This window comes from Zootoca vivipara, chromosome 3 (genome assembly GCF_963506605.1).
Source record: "Zootoca vivipara chromosome 3, rZooViv1.1, whole genome shotgun sequence".
NCBI classification, from domain to species: domain Eukaryota; kingdom Metazoa; phylum Chordata; class Lepidosauria; order Squamata; family Lacertidae; genus Zootoca; species Zootoca vivipara.
The window spans coordinates 75,391,870-75,414,185 of NC_083278.1; the positions used below are offsets into that span (position 1 = coordinate 75,391,870).

At 41.2% G+C, this 22,316-nt stretch overlaps 1 protein-coding gene across 4 annotated transcripts in view; it reads left to right on the top strand.

Moving 5' to 3' along the window:
* The window catches only part of RYR2 (ryanodine receptor 2), a 252,654-nt gene that overhangs the window by 130,384 nt on the left and 99,954 nt on the right, over positions 1–22,316 (top strand). For all 4 annotated transcript variants that reach the window (XM_060272866.1, XM_060272867.1, XM_060272868.1 and 1 more), the window contains 18 exons: positions 1,183–1,391; positions 2,724–3,073; positions 4,213–4,327; positions 5,998–6,158; positions 7,190–7,349; positions 7,552–7,638; positions 8,142–8,368; positions 9,915–10,704; positions 11,503–11,703; positions 12,544–12,649; positions 14,135–14,278; positions 15,358–15,631; positions 15,970–16,084; positions 17,639–17,771; positions 18,401–18,504; positions 19,394–19,529; positions 20,831–21,017; positions 22,178–22,283. In XM_060272866.1, coding sequence (XP_060128849.1) covers positions 1,183–1,391; positions 2,724–3,073; positions 4,213–4,327; positions 5,998–6,158; positions 7,190–7,349; positions 7,552–7,638; positions 8,142–8,368; positions 9,915–10,704; positions 11,503–11,703; positions 12,544–12,649; positions 14,135–14,278; positions 15,358–15,631; positions 15,970–16,084; positions 17,639–17,771; positions 18,401–18,504; positions 19,394–19,529; positions 20,831–21,017; positions 22,178–22,283 — 3,605 coding nt within the window. The remainder of the gene's footprint in view (positions 1–1,182; positions 1,392–2,723; positions 3,074–4,212; positions 4,328–5,997; positions 6,159–7,189; positions 7,350–7,551; positions 7,639–8,141; positions 8,369–9,914; positions 10,705–11,502; positions 11,704–12,543; positions 12,650–14,134; positions 14,279–15,357; positions 15,632–15,969; positions 16,085–17,638; positions 17,772–18,400; positions 18,505–19,393; positions 19,530–20,830; positions 21,018–22,177; positions 22,284–22,316) is intronic.

Here is a 22,316-nt window from a genome sequence, read left to right on the forward strand (position 1 = left end):
TATGGAATGACTAAGCTCCCCCTCACAGGAGGGACCTTTGCATTCTACTAGAGCTGCTGCTTCCTCTTTGTCCTTTATTAGGGGACAGCCTGTGTTGGAGATTTGCCAGGTTTCTGTCTGAGTTGAGTTGCATAAATTACTGTTCTTGAGACAGACCTGACAGCAGTCTACATGCTTATTTTGGCCCTAACTATATTCATAGCCACATGTAGTTGCTGTAGTTCAGGGTCTAAGAGGAATTTTCTTCTCCACGTCTTAAATTTCTTGTTCTAAGCTTAAAGATACAGGTAGGTAGCCATGTTGGTCTGATGTAGTCGAAACAAAAAAAATAAATAAATCCTTCCAGTAGCACCTTAGAGACCAACTAAGTTTGTCATAGGTATGGGCTTTCGTGTGCATGCGCGCTTCTTCAGATACACTGAAACAGAAGTCACCAGACCCTTATGTATAGTCAGAGGGTGGGGGAGGGGTATTACTCAGAAGGGTGGTGGGAATGGGTGATTTTGGGATGGATGGGAAGCTCCTCCCCCAGGTGAAGTCAGAAGTGGGCTCTGCCTTCCACCTGGAGGAGGTGATTTCCCCTCTTAAGAAGGGAAACATGGTAAGTTAAAATTGCTTCCCCACCCTACTGACAATGTTTTATCCCAATGGCAACAATTTACACAAGTGCAGCTGGGGGCTTGTTCCTAGCTACATTTATTATTATTCCAAATCTAAACATCGAAAGGGAATTTGAAAGTCTTAAAAGAAGACATCCAAGATATATGGATGTGGGAAGAAGTTTTATTTTATACTCCACCTTTTGATCAACTGATTCCCAAGGCAATTTACATTAAATTATAAAAAATACAACAGAGGGGCAGTATTTTTACAACATTTAGCGGAGCCAGGACTCTATTTAGATGTGGCAATTAACATTTGACACCATTGATTTACTTTGCTGAGACATCTGTTTCCAGGAATGATATTATATATGGCTAATTTGCCCGTTTCAATATAGGGAGTTCCACATTACTGAATTTATATATTTTTGCATGCATTTTCCTATCCAGATAAAATTAGGATATTATATATTTCAGAGACTTCTTCTTTTGGCTTGTGGGGGGAGGGATGAATAAATAAAACAATTTTTTGAATATTTATGATTCATGAATTGCATCTGTTTTTGCTTTGTTTTGGCAGGCTTTATACCTGCATGTAGCCTGGGATTATCACAAGTGGGCAGAATGAACTTTGGCAAAGAAGTGAGCACCTTGAAATATTTCACTATTTGTGGTTTACAAGAAGGCTACGAACCATTTGCGGTGAATACAAACAGGGACATCACCATATGGCTGAGCAAGAGACTACCTCAGTTTCTCCCAGTACCACCAAATCATGAACATATTGAGGTTTGATATATCTTCAGTTCATTTTGTGGGAGTGGGAAGAGAGTTGATATAGAATTCCATCTTGCACTCACTAATCACGGAGTTAGCTCAGTGGGGACTTACTTTTGTGTAGGGCTGAACGAAGTTAGAAATGTCCATTTTGGCATTTATTCATCCTAGCCTGTGCTGATTCCATTCCTCTGCAGAACCATAACAAAGTAATTAATTCTGTAAAGCTTGCAGATTTTTTAATAAAAAAATTCTACGAATACAGTAAATGCACATTGCATTCACTTCAGTGAATTCCGTTCCTGAACACTGAATGAGCAGCTGGAAAGTATCTCCTCAGAGCAGAATTCTCCTACATCCCTGTTTCTGAATAAACCTGCATATGGTTGCAATGTTTCTTGGTGGAATTCAGTATGCGAAGTTCTCTTCTCAGTGAGTGCAGAAGGCATCTTTGCATAGGTGCAATCCCCAAGTTTATTTTACTGCAAACTGTTGATGCCACTGCAGGGTTGCAAGCCTTCAGTGGCAAGCCCCATTGTGCCATCCTTCCAGGTTTAAAGGGGTAGTGCAGATAGCCCCTCTCCAGTACATAAAGCAACAATTGTGGTATTAAATTAGACACCCCCATGCCATTTAGATATCACTCAGTACTTTGATGTGCTTTGTTTTATTTTCTTTCAGATGTTGCTGGGCTACAACTCTCCTCATCCCTTACCGCTAGTCCTGCTAACTAGGGATGATGGGAGTTGTAGTCCAACAACACTTGGGGACCTAAGGTTGAAAAAGACTGATCTAGATTATGAAGTTGGGAAAAGTTTACGTTGTCTATATATCCGTGTGGGATCTGTCCCCTAAAGCATTGTGGGGTTAAGGCAAAGCAGCAGTGGGGGAACTCTGGTCTATGGGCATAATTAGACCCACAGGATTGTCCATTTGGCCCAAGAGGCAGTTTCAGCCAAGCCACACCCACCTGCCCTACACATATATGATGTAGTATATGATGTCTGGTGTAAGGCAGGTAAAGATGCAGCCGGGCTGAAAGGATGTCAAGTTTTCATTTTTAAAACCAAGACTTGACTGCTGTATTTTTTACCTAAATATTAGATTACTAAAGTGGTTTTTGCCACTGTTGGAGGGTTAAATTTTTAATTGTGCTGTTGACGCTCTAATGGGCAGCTTGTACTAATAGTAATCTTACCTTGCTAACGTGTTATAAATGCATCAGTGATGTTCATATTAATATTTTAATATTTAAATGCTATTAAAAACCTTTGAATGCAAGTAAATGTGCATTCAATTTTACATTTTTCATTAATTTTACATTTTAGTTTTTGCCTTTGGTAGGTTACAAGAATAGATGGTACTGCGGACAGCTCCCCATGCTTGAAGGTCACACAGAAGTCCTTTGGGTCTCAGAATAGTAAAACAGAAATCATGTTCTATCGGCTCAGCATGCCTATTGAGTGTGCAGAAGTATTCTCTAAAATGCCTGGAGGAGGAGTGCCCAGTTCCGGGAGCCGCCTTGGACCAAAGAATGACTTGGATGATTATGATGTGGATTCTGACTTTGAAGTTCTTATGAAAACTGCTCATGGTCACCTTGTACCTGATCGTATAGAAAAAGAAGCTGTAAAATCAGAGTTCAATAACCATAAAGACTACACTCAAGAGAAACCTTCACGCCTCAAGCAAAGGTCAAGTGGTTTGATCTCTTTGTGGTATTTTAAGCACACTGTTTACTTTCAAGGGCATGCAAATTTCCTGCTTACTGTTGTCCTCTGGGAATTGTCTCTGCATAATAGAATCAGTGCCTGTTGCTGCTGGATAATTCAGTGTAGACTTCAAATATTGTTTCTGGGTTGTTTCTCAAATCCAGCATCCCTTTCTTTGTCAGGATCACCCAACCCCCCCTTTCTCTTTTAGGATCACCCCGCCCTGCCCCCCCTCTATTTCAGGATTGCCCATTCTGAAATACAACACTCCCTCCTCCTTTCTCTCTCAGGATCACTCCCAGCCACTTAACTACCGTATTTCTTTTCTCTTTTTTTACACATGTGATCCCTCTCCCAGCACTCCAAGCGATTCACACAAATGCACATTAGTCTTTCTGTCTCCTCCCCATCATTCTGCCCCTGGTCACTTCACTGTCTTCTCCATCTCAGTTTCTCCCCCACTCGTCCCCCCCCCCCAGTTGCTCGCTACCTGCCCCCCACCCAGTTGTTCCTCAACATCCTTAACCTCCACCCATAACTGATCTGGGAGGGCAACAGTGGTGCTTCTGCATAAGTGCCATGGGTTCCCATCATAAGGCTTCACCAATTTTAGGTGTGTGCCAGGTAATGGGTGTAGACAACTGGATGGGACGGAAGCGTGCGTGCGGGGGGGGGGGGCAGAAAAGCAAGAGCTTTCTGTGGCTCGGGGCATGGCTTGATTGTTAGACTTCTATCCAATTGAAGACTTCTGTCCAAAACTGCAACACTTTCTTTCTTTTTAAGGTGAGCAAATTGTGCTCAGCCAACCCTACCCCCCACGCCATTATTCATTTTAATAATATGTTCTTCACAAATCTCTAGGATCATGTATGCCTTAATTACTCAAACAGGTATGCTATCTTGCAGATTTATGAAGGACGTATTATTAAACTGAATAATGGGGAGTTTGGTTAAGCACTGTTCGTGTGCCTTTAAATATATATATTTCATATTCTAGTTTTGATAAATTCATAAACAGATTTTATCAAATGGAGTGCTTAATATTATGTTTATCCAACCATTGTATACAGAAATTATAAAATGGTTATTCATTCTCTCTCAAATATTTTGATATATTACAGATTTATGCTGAGACGGACGAAGCCAGACTACAGCTCAAGCCACTCTGCGAGGCTCACTGAAGATGTCCTAGCAGATGAAAGAGATGATTATGATTACTTAATGCAAACATCTACAGTATGGCAACTTAGTGTTACTAGTTGTACTGTGCAGAGAATTTCCACCCCCCCCATTATGATAGTACATAAACAGCTTGAAGTTATCATAGGCACCATTCTTTAATTTTATAGATGATTGTAAACTGCTTATCCATGAAATGCAGCTACTGAATTATAAATTATAACCTTATTTATTATTATTAGCTTATCATTGCTATATTGTGTTGACTATAAGGCTGAACCCAAATGTACTGGTGTTCAATTTTCATTCGATGTGTAGACTTTCAAAGCTGGTTGTTTCCCCACCTTCAGTAGAGTTACCACTTAGCATGGAGGGATGAGGAAGGCGGAAGGATGTAATATTGTTTAGCCATGTCACCTCTTGCAAGCCCTTATACTCCAGGCATCCCCAAACTGCGGCCCTCCAGATGTTTTGGCCTACAACTCCCATGATCCCTAGCTACTGGTAACAGGACCAGTGGTCAGGGATGATGGGAATTGTAGTCCAAAACATCTGGAGGGCCGAAGTTTGGGGATGCCTGCCTTACTCAATCACTAGTTGGTGTGACTCAACACCAATCTGCTGATGACTTTAGATTCAGAGCCAATCTAGGCAATGATTGTGCTTTCTTCTTACCCTACTTGATGTTCTACGATTGTCCTTCATTTGTTAGATGATAGCCAATAGCTAAACTGGGAAGCAGTTTAATTGAGCCCCTGATTGAGAACTGATCCCAAGGGCTATGTTTCCCTTTTGGCCCAGAATATGCTTGCTATTATAATGTTGATAACCAGCTAACTCTAGTTTTTAGGCACTGAACAGCACCACAACCAAGGGTTGAGCTCCCTGATGGACCCAGTGAGATGCCCTTAAGCAGTCTTAGAAGTAGGGGCTCATAGCTATCCACATTCCCAGGTTGGTGATGGCAAGCAGAGAGAGTGGCTTATACTATCAGCTGTCTTAAAGCAGCCTTCTTTCCTTCCCCACCAGTTGGCCTAGCAGGATGCTGCTGCTGTCAATAGCATTAGGCTGCCCATGCAACACCAAAAAGTCTAGAAGCTGCAGCCAATAAATTTGAGGCCTTTTAAAATCAAGACTGGTGTGGGTTTCCATCCTTATCTCCTCCACAAGTTCCCTCCCTAATATACACACATATTTTTTTTGTCAAGTACAATGCTTATCTTACCAAATTATCAGTGTTAATTTCAAAGCAGTTTTGTACAGATGCTTTTACTATAATAATTGTCAATAGCTTTTATAATGCTTTCATCACCATATTCGTCAATGGTGTCTATAAATAACACAATATGGATATTTGACGTCAATCTACTATCACATAGCAACTATACTGAAGTTATTTAATGGTGTATTTTCGCAGTTGAAGCACATTGGCCAGTGCTACCAGTAATATCCCATGCAGGACATGGAATTAGTTTATATTAGAAAAAACATTGCAGGACCATGCCATTCAACCAATTTACAAAGATGAGTGTTTAAAAATTTGTACTGACCAGTAGGTCAAAGAAAGGGCTGTTTGGGGACAAAATGAAATTGAAACAACAATAAAAACAAAAGATAAGTTTTGTCTCATTCCTAATTATGAGTCAGCGATGGATTTTAATGCAAGAAGGAAGTTCTCGCTCAAAATGGAAAATTAATATTTTGGGTCTTTTTAAATTTCTTGACAGTATTATTATTCTGTGCGTATCTTTCCTGGACAAGAACCTGCTAATGTCTGGGTGGGCTGGATTACATCTGACTTCCATCAGTATGACACAAGCTTTGATTTGGATAGAGTCCGTACTGTTACCGTAACCCTAGGAGATGAAAAAGGGAAAGTTCATGAGAGGTTGGTTTTGTTTCTCTTTAGATCGGAATTATGTGATATCAAAACTTGTGCATCATAGTGATTACATTATAAGTCTAAGGATGCTCTGTTGATTCATAATGTTTCTATTTTTGTTTGTGTGTTTCAAAATTATATATAATCACTTGCCAAATATATAACCTTTTAAAAAATGCATTGTGTTGCCCTTTTGTCTAGTTTATTCCTCAGGAAGATACGAAGACATGTATTTTATTTCATTTCCGTAAAGGGCTTCGTGAAGCTTTATGTTTTTAATTTTCTTCAATCCAATGCAAACTGTGATCTAAATACACTTAGTAGACTTTGGAACGTAAATCGCAGAACCCTTTCTCTATGTAGTGAAAAATACTGACTGCTGTTTCTGTAGTTAAATAACATTAAATGTAGCTCTGTGCTATTATTCCACATTTATTGAGAGCAGTTCAGTTTGAATGATCATTTCAGGCTTCATAAAAGCTGGGAACAAACATTGGGATCAGTCATTCATCCCTTCCCCTTCCCCTGATGTGCTGCGTCAGCCCTTCATTTCTGACTTAGGCTAAGCCAGAGATCCGCATTATGTCTGAACAGGGAGCTCTAGCTTAATATTAATTAACAAGCCTAGATAATATCTGGGTTTATTATGCTATCTACTGGCTGACATTAAGCTAGAGCTCCCCACTTTCGACATAACAGGGAAATTTTGTTTAATACCAGCAAGAAATGAAGCGCACAAGTGGCACACAGGGAGAGAGAGGAGTCCTTGGCCTCAGCAGTGCTTCCCAGCTCCATTAATCATGGTTTATGAAGCCTGAAATTATGATCTGAACTAGGACATTGGATGCAACCCCCCTGAAAGTTAAGGGTGTGTGGATTCCTAATTATTCTAGTCGGACATACATAGTTAGAATAATGTAACCCCTATGCATGCGGGTGCCCATGTGTACACTGGAGCCCCGATGGAGTTTGAGATCTTGGTTTGCAACATTCAGCTTCCACTGTATCTCATATGCCGTTCATCTTTTGAAATACAGCATCAAACGCAGCAACTGCTATATGGTATGCGCTGGGGAGAGCATGAGTCCCGGGCAAGGACGCAATAACAATGGGCTCGAGATTGGCTGTTCAGTTGATGCTGCAACTGGTGTCCTGTCCTTCACAGCTAATGGCAAAGAGATAAGCACCTATTATCAGGTAATTCTTCTTAGGTTGCCATTTGTTCAAGAACAGACAACTAGACTTAATAATAATAATAATAATAATAATAATAATAATAATAATATGGAGTATTCATGGAAAATAAATTGCCATTCCCAGAAATTTCATCTTCAGCTATGTTTGTTTCATGCACTCAACATCTTGAATTATAATGTATTTCTGTTTGTTCATGATTTAGGTTGAACCAAGCACTAAATTATTTCCTGCAGTATTTGCACAAGCCACAAGCCCCAATGTTTTCCAATTTGAATTGGGAAGAATTAAGGTAATTTTAAAAGCATTTGTTCCTGTGCTGTATTGTTGAATTTAGAAGGTTTGTAATATTGGGGTTTTTATTTGACTTCATAAACCTTCGAAACAGTATCACATAGTGTTGAGAGGTCTCTCCCCCTACTTATTCACAGAAGCCTAAAATTGCTACATGGAGGAGGGGCGTTGTTTTTCCAGTTCCTTTTCAATCATTAGGTAGCTTTATGCCGAAACCTTGACTTTTCTGGAGGATGCTACTAAGATACCGTGTATTCAATAGTCTTTCCATAATAAGATAAAAACAAAAACATGGGACCCATGAATGTTGTCAGTCTTCACATGAAAGCCCTTTTTGCTCTGTGTCATCCTCCCAGGAAACTAAGCGAACCACAAGCCTTTTGCGTACAGTCAGAAGGTTGGGGTGGGGGGAGGCTGTAGACTCGTCATGCATAATGTTTGCTTTGTACTTTGCCATCTGCTGGAGTCTTAATTTTTGCAACTCTACCTTGCTCTTTCCAGAATGTAATGCCATTGTCAGCTGGCCTGTTCAAAAGTGAGCACAAAAACCCAGTCCCCCAGTGCCCTCCCCGTCTGCATGTTCAGTTTCTGACACATGTGCTTTGGAGTAGAGTACCAAACCACTTTCTGAAAGTTGACATATCACGGATCAGTGAACGTCAAGGCTGGTCAGTACAGTGCCTGGAGCCTTTGCAGTTCATGTCCCTTCACATCCCAGAGGAAAACAGGTATTCCTTGTTTGCATTTATAAATTAAGGTGGGATATGATGGTAACATTCATGCAATGACAAATCATATTTCCTGAGGGTTTTATGTTTCTGTATTTTATTAATTTTGAGATGTATCCAGTGGTGCATCTCCACTGACCAAGGATCTTTGATCTAGTGAAGACTTGCATGAATAGAACAGGGAGAGAGGTGATATTTGCTGATTTACAGCATCACTGTATCACCCGCATCCTCATGCTGTCCCAAAGCATCTCCCAACCTTCTTGACCAGATATGGTGGGTTATGGAGTGCAGGAGGTTATGGGAGGGGGAATCAGTGAAAATTGCCTTTCTCCCTGTTCTGCTGTTGAAAGCCTCCAGTGGATCAAAGTGTCTTCCATCAATGGACGGACATAATTAGACACAACCCTTTGAAGTTTTTCCCTTTCAATCAAAATATTCTGAATAATACACTCCCCTCTGCACCTCATAAATACACACACAGCCATATGGGCCATAGTCCTCAGGCTAATGAATGGGACCAGAATACTCTGAAGTCCCAGAGCAACAGGAATTTGGAGCAGTGTGGTCCTTCTGGCAGGGAGAGTGAGGGAAAGCTCCTTGCAATTGCTCCTCCTCTGCTGGATGGGATAGGAGCAGGTTAGCTTTCCCCTTGCTGTGATGGTCTTCCCAAGGAACAGGGGCATAACATCCTAGTATCATTTAAATCAGGCTGACTAGCCTGCAGACTACATTGGGTGCCTTGAATTTTTAATATGGTGTTCTTCCTCCTCACTGTGATTTCTAGTTATTGCTAGTCGCTTGGTGGGTGGATCCAAAACAGCCAGCAGCTCTCACCCCCTCAACTCATTAGGAGCAGCACCATGTTCTGTCACTTCCTTAGGACAAGCACTTCTGCAGTCCTTCGGAAGCCTCTGTTTAGCTTCAGCTGCTGTCACAATCAACTGGCAGAGCTTGAATCTTGTCCATCAGCATTCTGAGCCAAGTGAAGAGTTATCTAAGGCAGTGGTCCTCAACCTTGGGCCTCCAGATGTTTTGAGACTACAATTCCCATCATACCTGACCACTGGTCCTGCTAGCTAGGGATCATGGGAGTTGTAGGCCAAAAACATCTGGAGGCCCAAGGTTGAGGACCACTGATCTAAGGGAGCCAGCCAAAGGGAGCAGCAACTTCAAAACACCATAATTGGAGGAGGGAATGAAGTTGATCCCCATTGTTTCATTGGTCATATAGATATGTTGAGCAGCATGATGGGGACCCCCTTATTACTGTTCATTGTGCACCACTCTGAAAATCTTTTTTTGGCTGAAGATCAGGGTAAAAAATACATACTGTACTTAATTTTGTTGCAGCTCCTACTTAATACAAGTAGGAGCTGCAACAAAAATATGTAAGTATCTCTAACAATAGTATATTGTCATTTCACTTAAGCAACAATTTTCATACTCATGCTGGTTGACACGTACTCAGCGATTTTTTAAAATAAAAAATAATATTTCACTTTTCCTAGATAGTGAAGTTATTATTAAACTTTCTTTTCCACAGGTCTATAGACATTTTAGAATTGTCAGAACAAGAAGAATTGTTGAAATTCCACTACCATACTCTCAGACTGTACTCAGCTGTTTGTGCTCTTGGGAATAATCGAGTAGCGCATGCCATGTGCAGCCATGTGGATGAGTCTCAGCTTCTTTATGCAATTGAGAACAAGTATATGCCGGGCTTGTTACGTGCTGGCTATTATGACCTTCTAATTGACATCCACCTTAATACTTACGCTACTGCAAGGCTGATGATGAACAATGAATTTATTGTTCCCATGACAGATGAGACTAAGAGCATTACTCTGTTCCCTGATGAAAACAAAAAGCATGGCCTACCTGGCATAGGACTCAGCACTTCCCTACGGCCCAGAATGCAGTTTTCCTCTCCCAGTTTTGTAAGAATCAACAATGAGTGTTATCAGTACAGTCCTGAATTTCCTCTGGAAATATTGAAGACTAAAACCATAGAGATGCTGACGGAGGCAGTTCAAGAGGGCAGCCTCCATGTCAGAGATCCAGTAGGTGGGACTACAGAGTTTCTCTTTGTTCCTTTGATCAAGCTTTTTTACACTCTTCTCATAATGGGGATCTTCCATAATGGAGACCTGAAGCATATCTTGCAGCTGATTGAACCTAGTGTTTTTAAGGAAGACTCAGTCCATGAGGATGAGACTCGAGTAATAGCAAAAAAAGAATTAATTGCAGATGGCCTAAATTTGGAGACAGGAGGAGAGAAGGTCCCAGAAGAAGGACTCCTTCAAATGAAACTTCCCGAGCCAGTGAAATTGCAGGTAATCATGAAATAATCAATCATAATCTCCTTTCCCACCCACCCATCCATATTTCTCTATCCTCCATCCAGGCAAGCAAGAAGTATTATCACTTCAAGGACGTCTACCATTCAGGCAAAGGCACTGGTAAGAGGTGTGGCCTGAGGATAGTCCAGAAGGCTAAGCAGAGAAGCCTGGAGGACTACATTTGTCCCCTAGGCCTGAGTCTCTTACCTTCTAGACCAGGCATCCCCAAACTTCGGCCCTCCAGATGTTTTGGGCTACAATTCCCATCTTCCCCGACCACTGGTTCTGTTAGCTAGGGATCATGGGAGTTGTAGGCCAAAACATCTGGAGGGCCGCAGTTTGGGGATGCCTGTTCTAGACTAGAGGCAATCTATGGAGGAAAGTACTTCACACAAACAAGCAAACAAGTTTATATGAACAGAATGATTCAAAACAGAAATTAAAGGTTTGTGCTGGGATATGTGAAGGCAAGAGGGTAGACTTTTTTTATTATTCAGAGCAAGAGATAATAAAAACCTGAAATCAAAGACTTTGAAAAATCCCAAAAACAAAAGGGTGTTTGGGTTGTGTTAGAAAGTGTGGGGCTAACCCACAAATATCACAACTCAAAAAGAGAATTAGAAAAATAAGGGTGATGTGGATAAACATACATATTACCACTACTGAAAGAAAAGAGCGTTGTTTGCCATGAAGTTGCCCGTCATTTGCATACATCTAACCCTTAAAAAAAATGTAGTTGAATTTTAATAGTTCATGTTTTGTAACTTTTTTCCCTTGTTCATTCTCTTTCAGATGTGTCATTTACTTCAGTACCTTTGTGACTGTCAGATACGCCATCGGATAGAAGCCATTGTAGCATTTTCAGATGATTTTGTATTAAAACTTCAAGAGAATCAGCGTTTCCGATACAATGAGGTTATGCAGGCGTTAAATATGTCTGCAGCACTGACAGCCAAGAAAACAAAGGAGTTTCGGTCTCCACCACAGGAACAGGTATAACATAAAATGGGAGGCAGCTTCTTATATTCAAGTTTTGTTCAAGGTTAGAATCAATTTGCATTGCATACTGCTTTTCCTGAACAATACATCAAAGGACTTTTGGTAGATACAATAACAGAAGAATTGTTTTGGTATTTCCAGCAAACGGCCAGATGCTAGGTGCTCTAAAGCAGGTGAACACCAGATATTGAAATATATTGTCTCCATACATCAAGGTTCCATTTAATTGTCATGGCTAAAGAGTCTAAGGGTGGCGCTGTGGGTGAAACCACTGTGCCGCTTGGGCTTGCCGATTGAAAGGTCGATGGTTCGAATCCCCGTGATGGGTTGAGCTCCCATTGTTTGGTCCCTGCTCCTGCCAACCTAGCAGTTCAAAAGCGTGCAGTGCAAGTAGATAAATGTGTACTGCTCCGGTGGGAAGGTAAACGGCATTTCCGTGTGCTGCTCTGGTTTCGCCAGAAGTGGGTTAGTCATGCTGGCCACATGACCTGGAAAAAATGTCTGTGGAAGCGGACAAAAACTGGCTCCCTCAGCCTGTAAAGCGAGATGAGTGCTGCAACCCCAGAGTCGTTCACAACTGGACTTAATTGTCAGGGGTCCCTTTATCTTTAAAGAGTCTAAAGGACGTCTGCTTGTGAAATAGGGATTCCTCCCCTCTTCCCTCCACTCCAAAGATTTGCTTAGAGCAGGGGCTTTTTCTCATCAAGAAAGATAAGGAATATTAAGCTGCTATTGGAATGTATCAGTCTTATAGTAAAAGGTTTCCTCCTATCCTATACATAACCTTGTAAACATATTTGAAATGTAATTATTAATTTGTATGTTTTTTAAAAGATTAATATGCTGCTGAATTTTAAGGATGATAAAAATGATTGCCCTTGTCCTGAAGAAATAAGGGACCACCTCTTGGATTTTCATGAAGATTTGATGGCACACTGTGGTAAATCTTAACTTTTTCTTGTTCTTATTCTTAATCTTATTCTTGTTTTATTTGATTAAACAAATAAAATAATTTCATCAATTTTATTAGAAAACTCAAAGATATCTTAGTGAAATTACAAAGCCTTTGGGTCTGCATCAGTCTTCCTGTTTCCCAGTTTCCCAGGCAACCTCATTCTAATAGTGTTGTGGTGACACATGGACAGGTTATGAGGTTTGGGCCCACCATTGGTTGCCATTTGAAGCGTAAAAAATTGCATAGGTTGTGTGGAAAATACAGCAAATAGCAAGCTGTAGTCTTGATTCATTGAACTTGGGCTACTAAAGTACATATTTTCAGGCATGTAAAAGAACCAGTATAGAAGCTATGCAACACTGCAAACAAGTAACTGACAATCATGACAGGATAGTAAAAACCAGAGTGCTCAGGGTTTTTACCTTGTAATGGTTGCATTACTGTTTGAAGCAAAATTGTGGCTTGATTTGTAGGTCAGTAACAGTAAAGGTTTTTGCAGAACTGAGCAGACCTGGCACCACCATGTTACATGTTGGGGCGAATCATGTGCCCTATGCCACTGGTGATGTTTGTGGGGACACCACTGTTGCCTGAGTACCCTTCTCCCTTCTTTAGTCTTCTCAGCAGCCACGGTGGCAGTGGCTATTTTTCTTTTTTCTAAATACAGTGGTACCTCAGTTTATGAACAGCCCTGTTTATGAACAATTCGGTTTACGAACTCTGCAAAACCTGAAGTAGTGTTCCAGTTTGCAAACTTTATCTTGGTCTAAGAATGGAATCCGAACGGTGGAAGGGCACCGGCGGCGGGAGGCCTCATTAGGGAAATGGCACCTCAGTTTAAGAACGTTTTCGGTTTAAGAACGGACTTCTGGAACGGATTAAGTGTGTAAACCGAGATACCACTGTACATTAGGGTAGTGAGAGGGGGAGCTGTGGGGGCCATGGCCAGGCGTGTTTTTTAAGGGGGTGCAACCAGGAGCCCACACACAGGCTCTCTCATTGGAGTCTGGCGCATGAGGGAGCTGCAGAGGCAGACAGCTTCCTTGCGTCCAACCCCACCAGCCACAACTCCATTCCCAGGTCATGCCTGGAGAGAGGGGAGTTGGTGGCAACTGTTGGGCTGTGATGTGCACATGCAGCATGCGAGGCAGCTCTATCCTCGGGTGAAGATTGACCTGGGGGTGGAGCGAGGCTGTGGTGTGTGCACTCCAGGTGTGCTTTGTGAGGCACTCTGTGCACACACCCTGGGCGACCTGAGCTTACCTTCTGCCGCTGATATAATATGTCGGAAGTTTGGTTCTGATGCACTGTAGATAAAAATCATGGTTTCATCTTAGCTTTCCAAATGGACCACCCACCTAGAGTAAAAGCGGGGCTGTGGGGAGCAGGCAGCCTTCTTTAGCCCCCCCCCCAAGAGAGTATCTTTTTGACTTCTAGATATCTAATAAACACTTGCATTTTTATACCTAGGAATTCAGTTAGATGAAGATGGAATTCTGGATGGAAATAGTGATTTAACTCTTAAAGGTCGCCTGCTGTATCTTGTGGAAAGAGTCACACACTTGAAAAAGAAACAAGCTGAGAAGCCCATTGATGATGATGCTAAAAAGCCATGTAAGTCAAGTAGCATGTGGGTATCATAAAAAACCATGCTGATTTAATTGCATCAAGCAGAGTCTGATATGTTTGTCTGAATCTAACCATAACCTCTTTTTCTGTATAAGTTTCCGTGAACACAAACTACCATCCCTTTTTCAGTGAATGATGTCTACTGGGAAAGGGGTGGGGGTGGGAATTTCCCCATGTGAATGTGAGCTAGAAGCTTCCTGAGCCTGTTTGCATATTTGTGCCTGTTTATGTGTCTTTCTTCCATTGTGGCATAGGGCTGGGCAGGAAAAAAGTGCATTCCTGAAAGAGTGTGTGTGTGTGTGTGTGTGTGTGTGTGTGTGTGTGTGCCTACTTTACAAAATAGTGCCATGAATTCCCCTTCCCTGTGATGCTGCTTGGTTCTCTGTGTTTCTTGTATGTTGGCAATGTGAAAGAAATGATGCTGGCTGGTTTGTTCTGCCCAGGCTGGCTGCCTCTGTGTGATGGTGACATAGGGTCTGGCAGCATTCCAAAGAATGCTGGTAATGTATCTGATATGCTCACAGCATTTAGCATTTTTTCAAGCTGCGTGTGTTTTCTCCCAGACTGGGAATAATACATCAAATATAGTGGCCATTTTGCCAGTGTAATGGTGATGTTTATGCATTGTAACTGGAGTATAGGATTGCTCTACCCACTGATTGTTTCACTTTCAACAAATAATTTTATTCAAACCAGAAATTATTTGCAGCTTTTGGTTATAATTAGGGAATAATCTTCTTGCTGTTGCATGTGGTTTTTTTAAAACTTCAATGATATGTTTCCATAAATTAAAAAAAAATATTATTTTTTGGCAAATGATTTATGAAAGCTTTAGTAGGTGAATATGATAGTAATATTTTAAAATCCAATGTCACTTCTGCCTCCCCATTACCTTTTAATAAGCTTAACTGTGTATTACAGTATTGCTTTAGTGAGAATATTCAGTAAAGGCATTTTTCTAAATTTCTAGTTCTGGTATGTATAGCATATTATACACTTAACTAGCTGGAACGGAAGGTGAAAAAACATTGCTGTATATTTGTCTTAATGTTTTCTACATTTAGCAACTCTCCAACAGCTGATCTCAGAGACCATGGTACGATGGGCACAAGAATCAGTGATAGAAGACCCAGAGTTGGTGAGGGCCATGTTCGTTTTGCTACATCGCCAATATGATGGAGTTGGTGGCCTGGTTCGAGCCTTGCCAAAGACATACACTATAAATGGTGTATCTGTAGAAGATACAATCAGCTTACTTGCTTCTCTTGGTCAGATCCGTTCTCTCCTCAGTGTCAGAATGGGCAAGGAAGAAGAGAAGCTTATGATTCGTGGATTAGGGTAAACCCCTTTTTCTTCTCTCTTAATTTGTTTGATTAATCCTAGTCCTAATCAGTTATGGGGGAAATGACTCTCATGAGCTTCCGTTTATTTTGAAGATATTCATACATTTTGATTGCGAAAAGATGAGCCTCCCTCATAGTGGTTTCATGCAGCTTCTATCTATCACTGAATGCAGAGTGGCAGCCTGCATAATTTTTGCAGAGTATGCCTTCCTAAAATTCTTTCACTTATATGACATGGTACTAAAGGGAAATAGTTAAAACAATTATTATTGTTTTCTTATTCATTATTGTAAAGTGGTTGGTATATTTTTAAATATTTTTTTTTCATCGTAGAGATATAATGAACAATAAAGTTTTTTACCAACATCCTAATCTTATGAGAGCATTGGGTATGCATGAGACTGTGATGGAGGTAATGGTGAATGTACTTGGAGGAGGAGAGTCAAAGGTAAGAAGACATTTTAAATATTGGCTGTAATGCCAGATATAGACTGTGTACACACTATGCCTTTAAAGCACTTTTGAACCACATTCTTTCGCTCGCAGAATTCTGAGCACTGTAGTTTACCTCTCACAGAGCTACAATTCCCAGAAACTCTTAGCAAACCACAGTGTCCAGAGTTCGTGGAGGGGAACAAAAGGTGCTTTGATGGTGCTTTAAAGGTAGAGTGGGTACACAGCTTATAGTTAGTAGCTTAACTTTCATTAAGGTCCAAAATCCAGTTCCAATGAAGGAGATACATATGATGAATCAGGCTCCTAGATGCATATCAGTTCCTAGAATTGGAGCCCCAATCCTAAATTCAACATGCATCCAATCTGAGCTACATTCTTTTAATGGAATGTGCACCCTCCCCCCTTACAGACTGGAAGGAAATTCAGTGTGAATAGGCAGCATCTATACTCAAGATACGTATCTCAATTTATACCTCCATTTCTTTGTTCTACCAGGTAGTGAGCAGATGGTTCTCCTTAGCTTGGTATGTTTTGGAAGCAGAAATTGGTGAATGGAGAGTAAGGCTGAAAACATCCTCCTCTGTATCGGCCTCTTTCTCTTCCCCCATGATTTATTTATTTATTTATTTTTATAGATTACACTTCAATATTTAGGAATGTGAAGGTTGTATCAATATAATGCTTGCTAACCCATTCCATTAGAGTAAGAATTTCTGCTTGCATAACAACGCTCCTCCCCCTTGTGTACCTCTCAATCTGTTCTGGATTTGGGGAGGGTGTGTGCCATGCATGGAGGGGGAAGCGGAGAGGAAAAGTTTAATTGGGCAAGCATATATCCTTGCACTAACTGAACAAGTACATTGGATACTGCGCTTAAGAATTTACTGGGGGAAAAATACCATGCCCCTTTTTGCTATAAAGATCGACATAAAAAACTATTATTTGTGGTTCTGTGTCTAATACAATTTTAATTGAATTCAAAAAGTGAGCGTAGTGCTATATCGGCCTACTGATAAAGAAAAGTTCCTAGGTATTGGTTTAATATTGACTGCATATGAAATTCAAGACAAACAAGATAGAAAGAGCTTTAAGTGTGTTAGTATATAGTGATCCTCCAAATATTAATTTGAAGGGAAATTAAGATGAACTCATGGATTTAAATCAAATTAAGCTAAATTATGTTTGTTGCATTTTGATTTCTGCAGACGGCCTCCACTTCAGAATAGATTAGAAATGTGTAGTGTTCCAAATGCTTGTTTGGAAGATGTGCAGAAGAAATAATTTGCAGGACCATGTTTTGTAAAATGAGGAATTTTTGGTAGCTGCAAAAATTCACAAAACACATTAAAAATATTAAAATAGTGTTCCAAATGCCTGTTTGGAAGATGTGCAGAAGAAATAACTTGCAGGACCATTTTTTGTAAAATGAGGAATTTTTGGTAGCTGCAAAAATTCACAAAACACATTAAAAATATTAAAATGCAGAGTTTTTTGGTTTTTTGTTTACAAACGCTTCTATTTTTCTAACATAGTATTGTTTGTCTAGGAAATCACCTTTCCTAAGATGGTGGCAAATTGCTGTCGTTTTCTATGTTATTTTTGCCGCATCAGCAGGCAGAATCAAAAGGCTATGTTTGATCATCTTAGCTATCTTCTGGAAAATAGCAGTGTTGGGCTTGGTAAGTATTCTAAAGAGCCTTCTGTTCCTTCAATTCACAACCCATATATTCTGTTACTGTCTAAGAATTCTTTGGAGTCCACAGGTTGTGGATTGCACCTTTGTTCAAAGCCCCAGCATGTTAGTGAGTGGCTTTGCGTTCACTACCCCAGTAGTTGTACAGAACAGCCTGCCCAGAACAGATTTTTCTATACTGGACATGTGAAGCAAAGTGTTTTTTATGATACTGTTACTAAATCATATAAAAAAACCTATAATGACATTGACTGAGCAAAAAGTACATTGGTTCATTTTTAAAATTAAGAATCTCACCTATAACATGAAACCTGTGTCTTTTGGGTAGTAGTTTTGCTTAGCTGTGATATTTATTTGTAAGTCACGCTACTTCTATACATTTTATATACTAGGGTTGCCATATTTCAAATGGTGGAAATCCAGACAGAAAAGTTGTTGAGTTTGCCCAAGTTGTTAAGCGAAAAGAAAGTTGCTGTCCAGATTTTCCCAGACATTTGGACAATTTCCGTCTGGACACTGCTGACGAATGCAGTATTCCAGATATGTCTGAGAAACTCCGGACATATGGCAAACCTACTATATACATTAAACATTTCTGAAATGTTCTCTTAACAGCATCCCCTTCTATGCGTGGATCAACTCCTTTGGATGTAGCGGCAGCATCTGTAATGGATAATAATGAGCTTGCACTAGCTTTGCGGGAACCTGATCTAGAAAAGGTAAACCAGCTTCTGAATAGCTAACTATATTTTTATACATCTGTATCTTGCCTATCTTTGTAAGCATCTATTTACTAATGAAATACAGTAGTAGCCATCCAAGTGCCACAGCGCAAGGATACAGAACCTATTGGCATCCAAATGTTGCTGGTCTGCAGTTCCCATTATTCCAGACCATTGGTGCTGCTTGTTGGGGCTGATGGGAGTTGGAATCCAAAATCTGAAGACACTCTCAGGTAGATTTCCACATGCATGTTGCTTACCATCCTATATAATAAAGTCCCTGTGTCTCTGCATCCAGTCCCTGTGTCCCCGGGTTTGCGCTACTGCGCATGTGCCCCACGGACACAGGGATTGGACGCAGAGACTGGACGCACACACTGTGTGCTCTCCCCACCGATGAAGAGAACCAGAACCCAGTAAACGAGCCACTGGCAGCTTCTTCTCACGCCTCCCGCTCGAGAGCGGCTGCTGCTGCTGTGGGACAGCGAGATGCTCGAAGAAGCCGCCTTCCCGCACCCCATTCTCCCGCCTGCTCAGCGCTCGGCCTCTTCAGGTCCCAGGGCTTCCCCTCCGTTCCCGCCCGCCCGTTGTGCCCGCCACTCCGGGCGGCGCGGTGTGAGGCGGCGGCGGCTCCTCCCCTCAGGTTAAGTTCGCTTCAGGTTAAGTACAGACTTCTGGAACCAATTGTGTACTTAAACCAAGGTACCACTGTACTTCTGTTGATGCAGCCTAGAATAGCATTGGTTTTTCTTTGTTTTTTTTCTGCTGCTGCAATAGCCAGTCTATTGAAAAGGGAGTAAAAGAGGACTTCCTGTTAGAACACTTGAGCTTTTTATTCTTTTTTTGCAGTAAATGCCTCTTTTGTTTAATTTTGCCTTGTTCTTAGGTAGTTCGCTACTTGGCTGGATGTGGTTTGCAAAGCTGCTCATTGCTGATTTCTAAAGGTTACCCAGATATTGGATGGAACCCAGTGGAAGGAGAACGATACTTGGATTTTCTTCGTTTTGCTGTTTTTTGCAATGGTACTGTAGGAGCCTATTAATTTTGTACCACTATTGTTGTTTGCAAATAATTATATGAATCTTTGACTATCACTCCTACTATTGCACCATATGAAGTGGTGCTTCTCTTGTGCTTTATGTCACCAGCCTTTCTCATTTGTTTTGAAGGGCTGAAACTGGGAAACGTTATTTTGTATTCTATTTTTTAAAAAATAACAACAGTTATATTTCTTTATGTTTTGCTATGTGTCTTTGTAATTGCCACATCAATTTTCTAATTATTCTCCTTTTGTTCTTTGCTGATTTGTAATTGGTGTGTGTATGTGCAAGTGGCTGTAGGGCGAGCTTTTGCAGAATGTTGAAATCATTGATAAAACATTAGCCTTTACAAATCTGAATATGCAGGCTCTAGATTGCAATGATTTCAAGATGACTGTTCTTTACCCAGTGCCATCTTTACCCGGGGTTCAAGGGGTGCGGTGCACCCGGGCACCGAATTCTGGGGGGTCCCTGACGATGAAGCCACCTAATCCCCGGGTGATTATGGTTGATGGGTCATTTCCATTCTCTTTTGTGGAAGAGTTGCAGAATCAATGTATCCGTGACGCCCCTTAGTGGTGTGTTTCACTTTCACATGATCGTAAAAACGGAAAGACTGAGTTATCGCTGTTCCCCTCCTTAAAAGCTCAACAACTTTGAGCTGCCCCCCCTAAAATTGGGGGCGCAAGCCGATCTTTGCACCCTGGCACCGCTAAAGATGGCCCTGTATTTACCTTGAACCAGGGTGGCTAAGAATATGGTGAAAGTACTGTTGTAGCAAAGAGGTTGAAGAAACAAAAGAGTGAACTAAAATAAGCATTTGGTAACACTGGATGAGTGCTAAAATCCATCTATATGCACACTCCAAGTGTCCATTTCAACTCCCTTCCCCCAAGTGTTATTCACCCTAGCCCCTTATTTTTTGTCCATGTTTCTTTCACTTTTCTACTTCCCAACAATATGTCAAAAATTCAAAAGTCCTCTAAATGGCTTGTAAATGGTTGATTTGGCTAGGCATTCCAGTATTTCCTGGTCTGGATATAGTGTGGTTGCCATACCTGCAGCCAGAATAATAATGGTCATCTAAACAGGTTACTTAGACATGGGTTTCTCCTCTCGACCTTATGAGGCTGCCATTACAGCTGAATCTTGTAGAATGAGTAAAATCTCTGCTCCATCTGGCACAGCAACCTAGTTCTGGTACCAGTTCATCTAGGCTTGTTCCCACTCCCCTGTAAGCCCTGGATTGTGACTTTGGCTGTGGCCTTCCTTACTGACTGTAGGAGAAAGTGTTGAAGAGAATGCCAATGTGGTGGTAAGACTGCTCATTCGACGTCCTGAATGTTTTGGACCAGCACTGAGAGGAGAAGGTGGAAATGGCCTGCTTGCTGCCATGGAGGAAGCCATAAACATATCAGAAGACCCTACAAGAGATGGACCTTCACCAAGTAGCGGATCCAATAAAACACTGTAGGTAGTAAAGAAGGGGTTAACTTCCACAGACCTATTTTGTAAAAGCTCCTACAGAATTCAGTTTTCTAAAACAAGGCTTTATTCATAATTTGCAAATACTTTGCCAGCTGCCAAACCTAACAGGTTTCTAAATGCAATAGCCCCCAAGAATTCAACATTTGAAACTTTTGGGAGTATTCGTAATAATAGTTGTGGGAGGAAGGGTTTAAGGCTGGGCCAAATAACACCTTTCATTGGACCATCTCTCATGAAAAAGTATAATTACCAGAGAGAGGGCAAATTCTAAGAACTTTGGGGGGTTGGCTTACCTTTGAAGAGGAGATGGCCAAGCCCCACACCTCTTTTTAGAGACAGAAACACACACACACCCTTTGCCACCACTTGAGGTTATAGCTTACCTGCCTTCAGCAGCCTGGCAGTGTCCCTTTGTGGTTTGAGTCACAGTGTCCCATGGAAAGTGCTTAGGAGGTGACAGTGGTGGGGAAGATAATCTTTACTGGATTAGCATAGGGCTTGCAGGGACTACGTGTGGATGGCTCATTACATTAATGTAAAGAGGTACCATTAGGCCCTCAAGCTGGTGTTGCTGCCGACCTTTAAAGCCCTAAATGGCCTCGGTGCTGTATACCTGAAGGAGCATCTCCACCCCCATTGTTCTTCCCAGACACTGAGGTCCAGCTCCGAGGGCCTTCTGGCAGTTCCCTCACTGTGAGAAGTGAGTTACAGGGAACCAGGTAGAGGGCCTTCTCGGTAGTTGTGTCCGCCCTGTAGAACAGCCTCCCATCAGCTGTCAAAGAAATTAACAAGTACTGTATCTTACTTTTAGAAGACATCTGAAGGGCCCCCTGTTTAGGGAAGCTTTTAATATCTGATGAATTATTGTATTTGAATGTTTTGTTGGAAGCCACCCCGAGTGGCTGGGGAAACCCAACCAGATGGACGGGGTATAAATAATAAATTATTATTATTCAAGCTACATTTTCTTGAGGAGAAATGTTAGAAGTCTATAGCTGTACTCCAGAGTCCGACTGAGGCAATTATTATTAGATATGCCAGGGATAAAACCTAGTCTTGCTTTTGTAACAAAGTTAAGCTTCCATAACAAATTCCTTGCTGACCCTCTATTTTCCTTCCTGTTGGGAAAAAAAATTAAACAGAAGTGAGGTGGAAGAAGAAGATGATACCATTCACATGGGAAATGCCATCATGACCTTTTATGCTGCTTTGATTGATCTCCTAGGACGCTGTGCTCCAGAAATGCATGTAGGTTCTGTTGTTTACTAGTGTTGATCATCC